This window comes from Mesoplodon densirostris, chromosome 10 (assembly GCF_025265405.1).
Source record: "Mesoplodon densirostris isolate mMesDen1 chromosome 10, mMesDen1 primary haplotype, whole genome shotgun sequence".
In the NCBI taxonomy this organism is placed as follows: domain Eukaryota; kingdom Metazoa; phylum Chordata; class Mammalia; order Artiodactyla; family Ziphiidae; genus Mesoplodon; species Mesoplodon densirostris.
The window spans coordinates 39,411,687-39,427,061 of record NC_082670.1 but is presented as its reverse complement, the minus strand read 5'-3'; the positions used below and the strand labels follow the sequence as shown (position 1 = coordinate 39,427,061).

Below are 15,375 nucleotides of genomic sequence, written 5' to 3'. Positions count from 1 at the left end.
ACTTAGCCCTGGAACCTGTCCACCCTGGAAGGCTGGAGTCTTAACAGTGTTGATCCCAAGTACTTTCCAAGGGGATGGGTACCTTGCTGTGAGCACCTGTACTTGATTTTCAGGAAAGATGACCTCCTGAAATAGGAAAGGGATAATTTTTTTTTCTTTGGCTGCATCAGGTCTTAGTTGCAGCACATGGGATCTTCGTTGCGGCATGCAGGATCTTTCGTGGCGGCACACAGGCTTCTCTCTAGTGGGCTTCTCTCTAGTCGCGGCACACGGGCTCCAGGGCGTGTGGGCTCTGTAGCTGCAGCACGCGGGTTCTCTCGTTGAGGCACGCGGGCTTAGTTGCCCTGTGGCATGTGGGATCTTAGTTCCCTGACCAGGGGTCGAACTGGAGTCCCCTGCATTGCAAGACGGATTCTTAACCACTGGACCACCAGGGAAGTCCCAAGGGATCATTGAATAAGCTCTTGGCATGGTCCACACACCTTGCCCTTACAGTATTCTGAGGGTGGATTTGATCCCATTTTATTGATTTCAGGCTGTAGAGCAGGGGTCCCCACCCCCTGGGCCACGGCCTGTTAGGAACCGGGGCCGCACAGCAGGAGGTGAGCTGTGGGTGAGCGAGTGAAGCTTCATCTGCTGCTCCCCCATCGCTCCCATTACCGCCTGAACCCCCCCACCCCTCCCCACCCCCAGTCTGTGGAAAACTTGTCTTCCACAAAACCAGTCCCTGGTGCCAAAAAGGTTGGGGACCGTGCTGTAGAGGATATATCCTACTAGCCAGATGTCCTAACGTGCTCCTTGTCATGCTAAAGCAACTCACAGAGGGATCAGTGTCCTTTGAGTCTGATTATATGAACCAGTTTCCCAGGGCCTGTGCATCCCTGGGAACACTTTGATAATTGAGTTTTCAGACTGTCAAGACTGGGGTTAGCCTGGGTTCCAGAATAGAGAAGGCCACACCACAGAGGAGTGGGGCTGAGAGCCCTTAACCCTGAAAGCTTAGTTGACTCAGAATAATGGTGAAGTCAGCTTTCCCACATTCCTTTCTCTTTGTTTCCTTTGCCTATTGGGCATGTCTCTGCTTATTAGCATGTTGAGCAGAGTTCATTACAAATGATGAAGCTCAAACCAGTATTGATCTTACCATTTATTATTCTCTAAAGGATTTGATCCTAAAAGGGATTTTTGTCCCAGTATTTTATTCTGAAAAACTTCTAATGTACAGAAAACTTGAAAGAGACTTGAATAGTGAGCGAATGCCTATATATTCACTACCTAGAGCCTAGATTCTACATTTCGATTTTGCTGTACTTGCTTTATCTCATATCTATCCATTCCATCAAAATATAAAATAAAATCCATTTTATCCATAAAATAAAATCCATTTTATATTTTGATGCATTTCAAAATAACTTGCAAACATCAGTACATTTCATCACTAAACATTTTAACATGTATATCATTACCTAGAGTTTGGTATTTGTTTATAGTTTTGGGGGTGGGGATTTATACAAATAAAATGCATAAATCTTGAGTCTACTATTCCCTGAGTTTTGATAAATGCATATGTTTGTGTGACCCAAATTCCTGTCAAGATACAGGAATATTACTATCACCACAGGAAGTTCCCTTGTGTCCCTTCCCAGTCAATCTTTACCCCTCCCCACCCCCCAGCAACTACTCTTCTGACATTTTCCCAATCCTGGATATTAGTTCTGCCTATTCTAGACCTTTATATAAACTAGAGCACATACTGGAATCAGTGCATTATGTTCTCTTTTGTGTAAGGCTTATCTGAAAGATTTTAACTAGTGCTTTAAAATGAATTTGGGGGACACTATCAACTTCATCTATCCAACTTCTTCCTATTTCACAAGTTCAGAGATACTTAGGAGTGGCAGGCTGCAGAAAGTCTCTGGGCATCTGATGGTTACTGGTAGTGTATTTGTGTCAAGCATATATAATTTTTTTTAACATCTTAAGTATATATAATTTGGTACTCAAAATTTTACATTTGTCTCCACTGGTATTACAAGGCAAGTGTTCCCCTGCAGAATTTGAGGAGCCAGTGGATATAGGACCCCTTTCTTTCTCCGGCCGCACTGCTGAGGAAATCAATTCTGAGTGAGCGCTTAGGGTGTTTTCTTTGGGCTACTTTAATCCATAGCCATACTAACAGTGCAGCACACTGTAGTGAAATTCAGGCTGTGAAAGAACAGGACCAACAAGGGAAGGTTACTTGGAAATTGTTGGTGGTGAAAGCAAAACTGAAGAAGGACCAAGAGGCAGGTTTCCCAGTGTTTGAGAGAACTGCAGCCTTTCTGAGTGGCTTCCTCTTCATTCCTACCCTCCTCACCCGAATAAGCCTGCTCCTGGACAGAAAGTAGATTGCGTAAATTGGACTAGAACCCAAATACATAATCCTCATTAATCTTTTAGAGTCTTGTCCCACTTATTAAAGCCAGTACTTGGCGAATAACCTAGAGTTACGTGGCAGCAATAATAAGTTAATTGGAATCTAGGTCTCCCAACTTTTTTTCTTCTTTCAGCAGTTTCTTGGGGCTTTGAGTTAAAGAGTGCTTGTATAGTAGGCTGTTCTAGAATGAGAAGGTCACTTGGCAGGTCTCGTCTACTTTCTGCCAAGTGGCAGGTCTGGGACACAAGCATCAGTCAAGGAAAGGGCCAGCAGGTAGTTGTGGGGTGTGCGATGCTTTGGGGAGCAAGGCCGGTATCAGCCACTTAAGAGGTATGGGAACGATAAAAATGAGGAGGGAGAAGGGGAGTTAGAGACTTAGACTGAGGTCACGGGCTTCCAATCTCAGCCAGCGTAGCCTGGGGCAAGCACACCTCGGGCTTTCTTTTGAGCCTGTGTCAGAGACAGAAGGACAGAGACTTTTGAAACAAAACAGCTCTGTGGTCTCCCAGTCTCTTAGGAAAAGGGGGATTGAGAAGGAAGGTGGCAGCGTAAAGGGGATTCAAATGGGGATACAACAATAAATATGGTAAAGATCCAAGGTCCCCCCAACCCCATGAGACTGAGACTAACCTTGCTCTGTGGAAAAGAAGTGACTCACTGTTAGTGGAGCTGCCTCGGAAGGGACAGCCCTGAGCCCGCTGGCAGATCTGTATTCATCCCCTGCTGTCTTCTCCCCTCCCCCCACCATGTCCCTCTCCTATAAACGCAGTTGACAAGGTTAGAAAATCAGGACAAATAATTTACGTCAATCCATCTTTGTCTTTCCCCACGCCTTGTGCAATTCAGTCTGCGGGGAGAGGGAACAAATAACTCAGACCCTGGTCGGTGACCCTTTTTCAAATGTGGGGAATCAAAGCCCACTCTAGGCTGAGGAGTGCCTGTCGGCCGCTGAGCCGCAGAAGACAGAGATGGTGATGAATTCTTATGTGCTCGCTGGGCCTGGGAGGCAGCTGTCAGCAGCATCAGGGTGCCCTGCACAGCCGAGGGGCCACCTCCGGTGTCATCGGTCACCTGAGGGCAGGGGCTTGGGGCCTCTGGGGAGGTCGAGGAGGCGAGGGCTCGGCCTGGGCTCCTGGGAATGGGGGGCGCTGTCCAAGCCAGGCTGTCTGGCCCTGGGGAGAGGGTCTGCCCCCTGGTCCCCGCCGGAGAGCAGGCTCAGCCCCCCCACTGAGAGCAGTGCCATCAGCTGGGGGCTGGGCATCTAGCTGTGGGGTAGCGCTTCAGCATCCTCACCTGAAAAATGGGATGACACGTTTCCTTGGCAGTGAGTCAAGGCTCTGAGGGACTGTTGAGAGAAAGGGCCAGCTGGTAGTCGTGGGGTGTGAGGTCACTGTGCCAGCAACCCAGGGAGGTTGGAAAAAGATAAAAATGCGGAGGGAAGGGGAGTTAGAGAATCCAGACTGGGGTTCAGAGTGTTGGCTGCCTTTCCCCTCTTACTGTATCAGTGAGGTGACTAGCCTGGCCTGGGCATTTAACAAATGGTAACTTGTTTGTTACCCAGCCCCTCCATGTGCCAGCTCTGTGCAAGTCACCATGTGGCCTCTTAAAGAAACAGTATGAAACGGGGTTCTTACCTTTATTGGTCCTATAGTGTCTCTGGGACACACCATAAAACAGCTAATCGGGAAGTTACAGTGCAAGCACAGTGTGTTTCTGGGCCAGTAAAGTATTAAGTGTTGAGGGCAGAGAAGGAGAGGTAGACGGTGTCTCCAGCCCTGGTGGTACAGGCCCAACGGGACTGCTGTGTTTTCTGTCTGGTGGCAGGGTCCTCGGGGGCTGATAGCTCCGCAGGCAGCAAAAGGGGGTGGGGGGGAGTGTCTGACGTCAGGCACCGAATTCAGTTGCCAGTCAATTCCAGAAACATCTCCCTTCAGGTTCCCATTTGCCCCAAAAGAAGGTTGGAGAAAGTCAGTCTCTTTCCCTTTCTCCTCTCAGGCCTCAGCTTATGACCAGACTGATTCCTGTTCCCCTGATATTTTTGCAGTGAGAGCCCCTGAAAATGCCCATTGCTTCTAACTCATACCACCTCGTAGGAGGGAGGCTCCCCACGGGCCTCAGAGCCATGTTGCACTGAGGCTGTGGTTCTACTTGGACCGCCTTTATCCAGCGCACTTCCTGGGGCACAGAAGACCCATCAGAACCTAAGGAGGTATTTCTCCCCGCAGCAGCTGTCTTCTCCCCACTGCCCCCATGACTCCCAGTGTCCATGGAAAAGCCTAGTGTGATCTGAGTTGCTCCTGGCAGCCAGGTTATGGTGACCAGAGTGGAGCCTCTCTGGATATAGAATGTCACTTCCCGTTGCCAGCCTGTGGGCATCCGGGATCCTGTGTTCCTAACAAGCAGATGGCAGAGGGCCTCAGTGGCAGGATTTCTAGTGTTTGGTTTTGGTTCTGTTTTTAGCCATACAGGGAACACGTTTTATACAGCCCTGGTAGGGGAAGAAAAAAGTCTGAATGGAATAATTCTGAATACTTGCAGAAAATGGAATATGTCCAAGCATTTTTTGAAGAGATGAATCCATTATGGTGATAACTTTCAGGCTTTACTAAACACAAATATGAGCTCTCTATAGAGTTCCTGTGAAGCACAGTATTTTTTTTTTAAGATTTTTTGATGTGGACCATTTTTTTAAGTCTTTATTGAATTTGCCACAATACTGCTTCTGTTCTGTGCTTTTATGGTTTTTTGGCCCCAAGGCATGCAGGACCCCAGCTCGCCTACCAGGGATCCAACCTGCACCCCCTGCATTGGAAGGCAAAGTCTCAACCACTGGACCGTCAGGGAAGTCCCGAAGTGCAGTATTAAAGCATGGCCATTTCCCATCTCTCTCCAAAAATGTCATGGATCCCAAACAATAGAAGAAGAAGAGAATGTTGAACTGTTCCCTTCTGCTACATTCCACCTGCCTCTTCCCCTGACGTTCCCCTGAGATGCAGAATGTTTCTGGGAAAGCAGCCTAGTCAAATTGTTTTTTAACTCAAGCCTAAATGGTTAAACTACACAAAGTGTGTAGATCAGAACGTTATCTGTCTGCTATGACCGCTCCTCTGTGTCTAGACTGAAATGACCATATTCCCCCTTCGCTGGTTCTGGGTCCCGGGAGTGTGGCAGGGGGAGGTGATGAGGTCCCGCTCCTCCCTGTGTCCACGGACTGGCTGAGGGGCTGGGTGGGGACCTGCCAGTCTGCCCACGCAGGCCCGCTTCACTGCCACTTCCCTTCCTAGCCCTGTGCTTTCACCAAGGCTGGAAGGGGTCCTGGGTTGCGAGCTGTTGGAGAGCTCTCAGTTCCTCTATAAACTAGAATCTTCTCAGCTGGACTTGGCTACTAGGGTTCACAGAAAACAAAACACACTTTCTAGTTTGGATGACATTGGTTCTGAGAGTTCCCCGGCTAGCAGTTCCCAGCTGGCCTGCAGGCTGAAGCACCCAGGGGGCTGTGGAAGCTGAGCTTTTCACCTGAGGGTGATCCCTGGGGCAAGCAGGAGGGAACGGAGCAGAGAAGCAGCAGCAGCAGAGGAGCAGCAGCGTGTCCAGCTCTGCTCACTCTGACTTCCAAAGGTCCTTTGGCAAAATGTCATGGGTTGAGCAGCCAGGAGATACTGATTGGACAGGCCAGCCAGGGCTTTGGGTGTTTGGTGATTATGATGATAATGAAATATATAATGTAGGGCTTGACTTTATTTCAAAAGACACCTTGGAGTCACCTTCCATTTCAGTTTTTCCCACCCTGACACACTGTGTGGCCTTGGGAAAACAGCTTTTCATTGTTGGCTCTAAGTAAATGTAAACTGCTCTTTGTCTGTCTGTCTGTCAGTTGCCTCTTTTACCATGAGCCAGGCCCAGGGAGAAGAATGGCAGATAAAACATGCTTGATTCCATCTGTCCTGGTGCTTGCAGTGGTGATTCTCCCACATTTACCCGCTTTGGCCTGGAGGAGGGATCCAAAGGCTGGTAGAGCCATTCCAGGGATAAGGACCCAACCCCCCCATGTAAGAAAAAGTTTCCTCACCTCAAGCACCCTACTTTTCTCCTATAAATGCAGAAAAGAAAAAGAAGGCACATCAACAGATACCTGTGGAGTGCCTGCTCTTTGCCCAGCTTTGAGGCTTCTGAAATCTGAATGTAATGACTGGTGTGCCATTTAATGCCAGGTTGGGCCTTGCAGCCTGGTGGTGGGGGAGTGTTCATCTGGAAGGTAAGAGCTGTCTTCGCATATCCCTAAGCCTTTCCTGTGGAAGAGGAGATGAAGTTAGAAAAAACATTTAAATCTGTAGAAAGACAAACGTTATAACTTGGTACTTTATGCAAATAGGGTGAACTGACTGGGAGAGTTAGCAAGTGCCCCATCTCTGGAAGGTCTTTAGCAGAATTGGACATGGTGTGGGAGTCGGGATTATATGACCTGTGAGGTCCCTGCTGCTAACTCAAGATTCTGTGCCTGGAAGGACTCTCAAGAAATCACTAGGATATCTTACAGATATCCTTGCACCTGGCTTCAAAGATGTATGTGAAACAGTATTCATTGTAGCACTGTTTAGAATGAGAAAAGATTGGAAACTCCACACGTGCCCGTCCGAAGACTGGTTAAATAAATTATCATATAGCCTTACACAGGATGACTATACCTCATCCATTAAAAAAAAAAAAATGTTCTTTATGAACTGTGGCAAGAACTCCAAGATGCATTATTAAGTGGAAAAACCAAGATGCAGAACAGCATGTCAGTATGCAGGGTGGTGGAATACATTCATATATTTGCTTACTTGCAAATAGATCTGAGGGATACTTGAGAAGCTGGTTATACTGGTTGCCTCCAGAGAGAAGAACTATAGGCAGCTGGGAGACCGGGGTAGGAAGGAGACTTTTCTCTGAATAATCTTTTGCCTGTTTTGAGTTTTGTGTCAAAAAATAAATACAAGTAAAAATATGTTTTAAAACTTTAAAAATAAGTTTTACTAGGTTGGAGCACTGTGGACAACAGAGGGGAAGTGGGAAGCAAGCTAACCTTTTATTGATCATCTACTATGAGCCAGGTCTTCGGCCAGATGCCTATGTACGGGATACTTTTAATCCACACAGTCCTTTATGGGAGGCAGTATCCACCCCCGATTTTATGGATGCAACACTGTGGCGTTTCCGGGGGATGGGGGAGGAAGTACCCTCCTGGCTGGCTGGGTCGTTACACCTGAAATGGGCAGGGCCAGAGAAAGGGATGCTCTGGGGAGGGCTGGAGGGAGGGGGCCTTTTCTGTAAGGGGCACTGCAGGCCTGCCGAGGCACTGCCTGCTTCTGATGCCGGCCTCTGGGCTGCCGGCCGATAAGTCGAGGCACACCCTCTGTTTGCTGCACGGGTCAGATGTGTTGTTTCCTTTGCTTTTGCTGAGCTCAGGGATGGAGTTCGCAGTGTGCATTAACAAGCAGTTAGGTGACTGCTAGAGGAAAAGACCTTCCTGTGCTCCCGGCTGCCAGGGGAGAGGTGGTGCTTACCCTGTGTTGTTCTGCCGGGTGTCAAATGTGCTGCCTTTGCCTGCCAGCTGGAGGCTGGCTGGAGAGCTGTTATTTTTCTGATTGTCAGACCTGAGGCTCCTTACTTGCACTTAGAGGAAAAAACATCCAAGCCCTGGTACAAAAGGTCCTCTTTTCCTTTCTTTAGAAAAAGAGCAGTGAATGAGCTCATTATCACTGCAACCCAGTTGGGGTTGGGGGGGCTCCTCCTCGCTGTCTGGGTCTGCCCCGGCCAGGTTTCCAGGAGCAGGGGGCTTAGATCTGGCCCAGGGTGACCAAAGCCAGATGGCTGGGACAGGTGGTCCATACAGGGGGCAATGCTGGGGACATTTGGATGCTTTGAGACCAGCTCTCTCTGCTGTGGTCCAGAGGAAGGACAAGTATCTGCACCTCTTCTCCCCTGAATGCAGAGCTGCATCCAGGACTGCCGGCCTCCAGGGATCAAATGATCCTCCATTCAGCGTTATGTGCCCATTCAGTTGCTCTAGAAAATGTCTCCACACCTCAGAGCTGGCGATCATGCAGTAGCAGTTATCTGTTGAATGCTTACAAATTGCCAGGCACTGCTCTAGGCGCTGGGGGTATAGCATGGAACAAAGCTGGCAAAGCCTCTGCCCTCATGGAATTTAGATTCTAGCATGAGCAGTGAAGGGTGCCAGCACTGGCCTGCTCTTGTACCCTCTGCCCAGTTTCTGCTGGGTCTGGAAGAGCTGGAGGGTGGGGGGACTGACATATAAATTGCCTTGGAAGGGAGGCTCTTGGGCGTTTCCAGCAGCTGAGCTCCGATTGTTACTCGCTCACTCCCTTCAGAGCTCGTCTTTAGACCCTACAGGGCTGTGGCCAGAGAAGAGCCTTTCTTGATCTGAGCGCCGTGAGCTCTGAAACCTTGCAGGTTGATGCTGGACCTTGGCATTGTCTGGAAGAGACCCGGAGGCCTACCCCGGTGTGTGCGCTGACGGTGAGCTGGCAATGTTTGACTCGAGCCTGACAGCCTTTCCTTTTTGTTCCTCTTTTCTTCCATCTCAGATTGAGAAGATCATGAGCTCTATTGGAGAAGGGATCGACTTTTCTCAGGAACAGCAGAAGATCTCAGGTATGGTACCAAGCAGCCATTTTCCCCGTGGAACACCGCCCTCTGGGTCCCTTCCATCTCAGGTTTTTCTCTGACGCAGAAGACAGACATTTCAGGGGTGAGAGAAGTCAGCCTCAGACCACGTCACTCACTTACAATTCGGAATCTCATGTGTCCACACAGCCCATCTAGCTGTTATTTTAGGAGCCATGACTCCTTTTACATAGTGGAGGGAGAAGTATACAAATTGAATTTTAGCCTATTAGGAAGCGCTTTTATAAAAAGTGAACGATTGTCACTTATTCATCATTGTTTTCATAAATGTAGGCTTTCTCTGATTGGCTTAATGTGGAGTGCTCCTCGTGTTGGTCTCCCAGCTTCCCAGGCGGCTCTGGCATTACCTCTTCATGGGCACGTGGCTTTCGTTCACCTGATCCGTGGCAGCGGCCGAGCACTGGGTTGGACTGTTTAGCTTGCATCGCCTGGAAGGGTTGGCTCTGCTGTTTCCTCCTTGTGTCTGTTTCTCCACTTTTCCATTTACTTAGGCACTCATCATTTTTACTTCAAATCACTGTTACTTGGGGTATTCTTTTCATCTCGAAGCCCTACAGGTGAGGCCTGCCTCTGTTTCCTTTGTTTGAAACAAAGGAACTAGGGAGGCCATACCTGAGCTGTTTTTCTTGGTAATAGAATTATGGTTGTGTTACTTGCTCAGGTGAGGTGACATCTTAAAGGTGCCTCCCAGAGCACCTGTTGCACCCCCTCCCCCAAGCATCTGAAGACAGAACTGCCACCAGTGCATCTGGGCTGAAAGCAGCTTGGGAGCCTGGCCTCTCCCCCTTATTGGGGAAGTGCCTCTCTGCCCTGAAGGGGTGGCTTCCTTGTTCACTCCGGAGGCTCCATCCAGGATTGACCTGTAAGCCCTGAGTGACACCTCTAGTTCCTCCATGGGCCTCTGGCCCTGGCAGGAAGTCTGAGGGATGGGGGCAAGTGTGCACGTCAGGGAGAAAGGTGCTGCTGAGGCCATGGGGCTTGTGGAGAGAGCATGGGCTCTGGAGCCACAGCCCTGGTTCAAATCCTGATTCTAGATGCCTTTGTGTCCAGGGCGAGTCGCTTACTCCCTCCGAGCCCGTGGTTTCCCATCTGCAACATTTGGATATAGTACTTCTCTCTTATGTTTGTTAAGAATGAGTAATATATACAAACACTTGAGCTAAAGAGGTACTCAGTAAATAGTAGTTATGCTCATTTTTCTCCAGGAAATGATTACTTCCTCATATCGACAAACCTGGAGAGGAGGGGCGTCTGCCCTCCTGCCTTGTCTCCCTCCACCCTTTTTCTCACTGGGCTCCTTCAGCCCTGTTTCCCTGGGCTCTAGCAGAGAGGGTCCGGTTGGGTTGGGTTCATCTTTGCCAGTCTTGGATTATGCTGAGGGTCTGCACAAGTGACTCTTCTGGCTAAGAGTTTGTGGCTCTCTTTCCAGGCACTTGCCGGGGAGCTTTCCTTCTGTTGTGGTTTGCAGGCTTTTACCAAGAGCGTGTGTTTGTTGGGAATAGATGTTCAGGACCGAGACAAACACTGTTGCCATGTGCTTTAGGGGCAGCAGGTATGGGTCTGATGCAGTCAGCTCAGTTGAGGCTGCTTTCTGCTTCCCTGTACCCCTCTGCGTCTGAGGAGCCTACATCAGTTGCATGTGCTTGAGAGATTGGGGCAGAATCAGGCCATTACCTCCTGGCTTTGATAAAACAGGAGATGTGGCAGCCCTTCTGGAAAACACTCTTCTGGAAGAGCCCTTCTCCTTGGAGCTGGTGACACTGAACCCTTTCCTTGCCCTGTGGGCCCCACTTTCCAATCCTCGCCCCCCACGAACTCATGTGAATGGCAAGAGTTGGTCCAGCTACCCCCCTAGGTTTCTGGATCCCAGCACACAGTTTTGTTTTAGCAGCATTGAGTTGAGCCATCCTCCATACCCCAGCTTAGGAAAGTCGAGGGCAGGCACAGGAAGGTGGCCGTGAGCAGAGGGTGTGTCCACCCGTGCTGCAGAGTCCCAGCTCGCAGTATCTGCATGGCGGCCAGGCTGTGAAGGATGGAGAGCGTGGGCTCAGGCCTGCCTGTGACCTCTGTCTTCTGTCTGATGGGTTGGGAGGGGGGTCTCCCCAGGACCTCGGGGAACACCAGCCTTCAGCTCAGACCAGAGCAGATTTCTTGTTTATTCTGAATGATCATTGTCAGAGTTCATGTTGTCCTTGGGCTTCTGGATCTAGGAGAAGAGACCTGGGCTGTGGGGTTCCATCCTGGGAGGAGGAGCAGGCGTGCCAGCCAGCAGCCCTTAACTAAGCATGGGATTGCCTGGTGTGACTGGTTTTGCAGCGGGTTGTGTCCTGAAGTGCCCCAATGTGGCACTTGGATCTCACTCTTCTTTTGGGCTGTGGGCCTCCGAGTGGCCAGCTCTGGAGCTGGTTACCCGTATCCTCGACAGGCATGTTTTACAACTCATCCCACTGTCAGGAGTCCAGGGAGGGCGAGCCTTCCCCCTGGCCTGGGCCACTCTGGCTGCTGTCATCAAAGACCTGTTCTGTCTAGCCGGCAGAAGAGAACGCTTGACTTTCTCTTGCTGAAGCCAGCCGTTTAGCTGTGGAGTAGCTGTTAAATGCAGGCTCCTCTAGGGGCCTGATCTCCCAGCACACAGAGCCCCTTCTTCACCAGGGCCAGCCTGTTGGGATGCAGGTGCCTCCCAGCACGTTTAGGGTGACACGTGGTCCCTGGGTTTGTGTCTCTGTACACGTTACCGTTTCTGTCTCCTCAGCTGTACTGGGGGTTTGGTCCTGGTTTCCCCTTGTCCTTGGTGCCTCTTCTCCATGTCCTCCTCCGCCAGATAGTGAATGGCCTGCTCTGGGCCTGGCACTTCTCTGCTGGGCTCTGACGGCCTGGAGAGAAGTCTCTTCCCAAGTTGTTTGGTGCGCTCACCTGAGGACTATCAGTTGTAATGTCCTTATTTTGTCATCTGTTTTTGTGATACCGAGCGGCTTACCTGCCTGGCAGAGAGGCACAGTCATTCCTGAAGTGGGGGCGGGGGTCACTTAACCCGTGGGCTGTGCCCTCAGGACAGTGTCCCTCCTCTGTCCCCTCTCTGGCTGTCCTAGAAGCTATCGGCCAAAACTACAGAACTGTTCCTTCTCTATTCTCCCTGATACGCTGTTTCCAGCCCCTGGGCCTGGAGGTACAGTTTGGCCGTCTCGCCTTCTGTACGCGTGTGTATTAGGCAACAGCAGATATTGGGAAATCTGTCGTTTTGCTCCAGTGCTGGTGCTGCTGTCTCCTTCTCCCTCCGTGGCAGAAGCAGCAGCTTCTGCTGCGATGTCCGATCCCTGATGTATTTTCCTGAGTGTGGAAGGGAGGAGGGTGGGGAGGGGAGGAGGGTGGGAGGGCCAGACGTTATGAGAGCGAGCAAGGACTGTGGAGCCGGCAGCAGGCAGCGTGGAGCCCGGGAGCCTTTAGACAAAGCATTCTGCTGCGGTTCTGGACGCGCACACATCCACCAGCAGCAGGCTGGACCACGGCTGCCTGGCCAGGGGATTACGAGCAGGAATGAATCAGCGGCCGGGGGACACTTGACATCAAGGGCATACAAGAGCCTGCCACTTAGGTTTCTGGAGCAGACGGCCCCACTCCAGGGCAGGGGAGCTCAAGCAGCCCTCAGACTCGGCATCTCGCAGTGCTGCTGCAGTGTGCATTGGGACCCTGACCACCATCTGTTCAGCAGAGGACAGAGGAGAGGGGGAGCCTGGGACAGTGGGTCACCAGGGTCTCCTAGACAGCCAAGCCACTTGGCTTTGGCCTGCCCGGAGGGGCAGAAAGTGCCGGGAACAGCATAATGACTTTCACCGTGTCAAGAGTTCTCCGGAGGTGATGTTTTTATAGTTGGTTCTTCTTTATCCTTCCTTGCACCTCTTCTTCTTCCCTTTTTCCTTTTTTCTTCTTTTATCTGTTCTTGCCCACGAGAACTGGAGAAGTAGGTGGGGTTAAGGCGTTCAGCTCAGAACATCCAAGGTCTGCCCGGAAGGGCTGAACTTTTTTCCTCCCTGCACCAGCGCTCCCCTGTTCTACCTGAGGAGCGGAGCAAATGCATGTCCTCCCCTCCCTGCTCATCCTCAGAGGAGGACAGCAAGCTCCGGAGACTCTGGGAAGACAGTTGCTGTCTTTATCAGTCAGCCAAAGAGAGAGCAGCGCAGAATGCGAATAGACTTGAGCCACCACAGCTCAGCTGACGGAGGACCGCTTCCTTTCTCTCTCCTTTATTGGGCTGGGCTTTGTCTTCTTTAGCCAAGAACTGGATCTGCTCGCCTGCTTTCCAGTCGAGCAGGCAGGCCAGTCACGGGAGCAGCCAGCCACCGTCGGAAGAGGAAGATGAACGCCCAGCCCCCGCCACACAGCCCCGCCCGGGAAGGCGGCCCCGCGGACAGCGGCCTGGCCCGGGAGACGCCCCGCTTGCTGGCAGCCGGAGTCTAGCTGGGGACCCGGCTCCCGGCCGGAGCTCCGGCCCATGCGCGCGCCTGCCCGCCCGCACCGCGCCGGCTTGAGCCTCTGAGCACGAAGGGCCGGTGGCCATGGTTTGCTTGTTCCGGGACTGCTGGGGAAAGACAAGTAAAAGTCTCCTTTCTCCCCGTGCCGGGTTCCTGCTGCTTGTGTTGCATGCGCTGGCTCCCCGTGACCGTGAACGGAGTCTCGCTGTGGTCGCTGTGCCTGTGTCCCTTCTCTGCATGAAGAGGCGCGCTCGCCCCTGACCGGCCTGTGCTGCAAGGTCGCGGGACTTGTCCCACGTCCCCGGCCCCTTCTGGTGCCCGTGGGGACAGACTTTCTGAAATACCTCCGTGGAGGCGGACAAGCGCCGACCCGGAGAGCGTTGGGGCTTGGCTCCCCGGACCCCTGGGCGGCGGCCGTGCAGGTGCTGTGAGGCCCCAGAGCAGCAGGACCCAGGGGGGCGCGTGAGTGGGCGGTGGCCGCCTGGTGCCCTTGGCGCACCCACAGAGGAGGGGCCGCGGGGCCACCGCTCTCCCGCCTCTAGTACGGAGTGTGGCTGCTTGATGGTAATGACTATGATGTGGCAGTGCCATCTGTCTTCCTCTGAGTGCCGCTGCTACCGCCTCAATGGTTTTTCCCTTTTCAAGCGTCTGCCGATTCCTCTCTCGTCAGGTTCGCGGCCGCCGGAGCAGAGCGTCGGGGAGTGGCTGGAGGCCGTGGGGCTGCAGCAGTATGAGAGCAGGCTGCTTCTCAATGGCTTTGACGATGTCCGCTTCCTGGTGAGTGTCCAGGCCCCGGGGGAGACGCTCCCTGCTGCCCAGGCCATGCTAGAGTTGGAAACTGTACGTAGATCTTTGTCTCGGGGAAGAGGGGGCTGCATGGCTTTGACCCGGGGCGCTCAGCCAAGTGTCGCCTGCTTCCTCAGCTCCGCTCGGGACACGGCCCTGTAGGGAGAGCTCTTTGCAAGTTTGCGTCCGAGAAGAAGTGTCTCTGATGTACCCATTGGCCCCATCCCAGCTCTCTTTCAGACCCCAGGCAGTGGGTGGCTCCGAGAATTGAGGCGCACGGGACAGCCGGGTCCCCCTGGCGACTCCCAATCTCAGCCGGACACCAGAAGTTCCCCGAAACTATGCCGTGGAGCCCGTAGTCACTGAAGCCGGGAGCCTGGTCTCCCTCAGGAAGGCTGAGTGTCTGGCAGGGCCGTGGCCTCAGAGGTGACCCAGACGAGAGGCTGAGGTGGGGGTGGGAAGGGTTGCTTCCTTTTCTGAGCTATAACTTTGCGCGCTCTTCTTGCAGAGCACAACGGCTCAGAGAAAAAGAAAAGAAAAACCCAAGTGTCTTTTCTCAGGCTCCCCGTGGAGTAGGGGCCCGGCTGGGACCCTGGGCTCTGGACCCAGTGCCCCCTGTGTCAGTCCAGCAAGCAGCTCAGGGTGGGCTGCCCATGACCATCCCTCTCCTGGAAGCCCTCCCGAGATGTCCTCATGGGTCGGGTCCGCGCTTTGGCTCCGGCTCCCAGGCAGCCCCGGCTGCCCCAGGGCAGGTGTTGAGCGCAGTGGTGACCACAGAGCTGACACGCCTTGTTAGTGCTCTGTGTGCAGGCAGTTGTGGGACAGTGGTTTGCATGTATCCACTCATTGATTCTCCCAGCAGCCATGAGATATGCTCTCTTATCAACATCTCCGTTTTCCAGATGCAGAGCAGTGGAGTGTCTCGCTCACGCCCACAGCTCCGGGAATTGGTGGGGTAGGAACGTGCGCCTGGCACCCGGGTCCAGGGGTCCTGCTCTAACCACCGGACTGCAC

At 52.3% G+C, this 15,375-nt stretch overlaps 1 protein-coding gene across 6 annotated transcripts in view; it reads left to right on the top strand.

Moving 5' to 3' along the window:
- ANKS1A (ankyrin repeat and sterile alpha motif domain containing 1A) overlaps positions 1–15,375 on the top strand; it is a 190,301-nt gene that overhangs the window by 149,538 nt on the left and 25,388 nt on the right. For all 6 annotated transcript variants that reach the window (XM_060109437.1, XM_060109439.1, XM_060109436.1 and 3 more), the window contains 2 exons: positions 9,007–9,073; positions 14,246–14,352. In XM_060109437.1, coding sequence (XP_059965420.1) covers positions 9,007–9,073; positions 14,246–14,352 — 174 coding nt within the window. The remainder of the gene's footprint in view (positions 1–9,006; positions 9,074–14,245; positions 14,353–15,375) is intronic.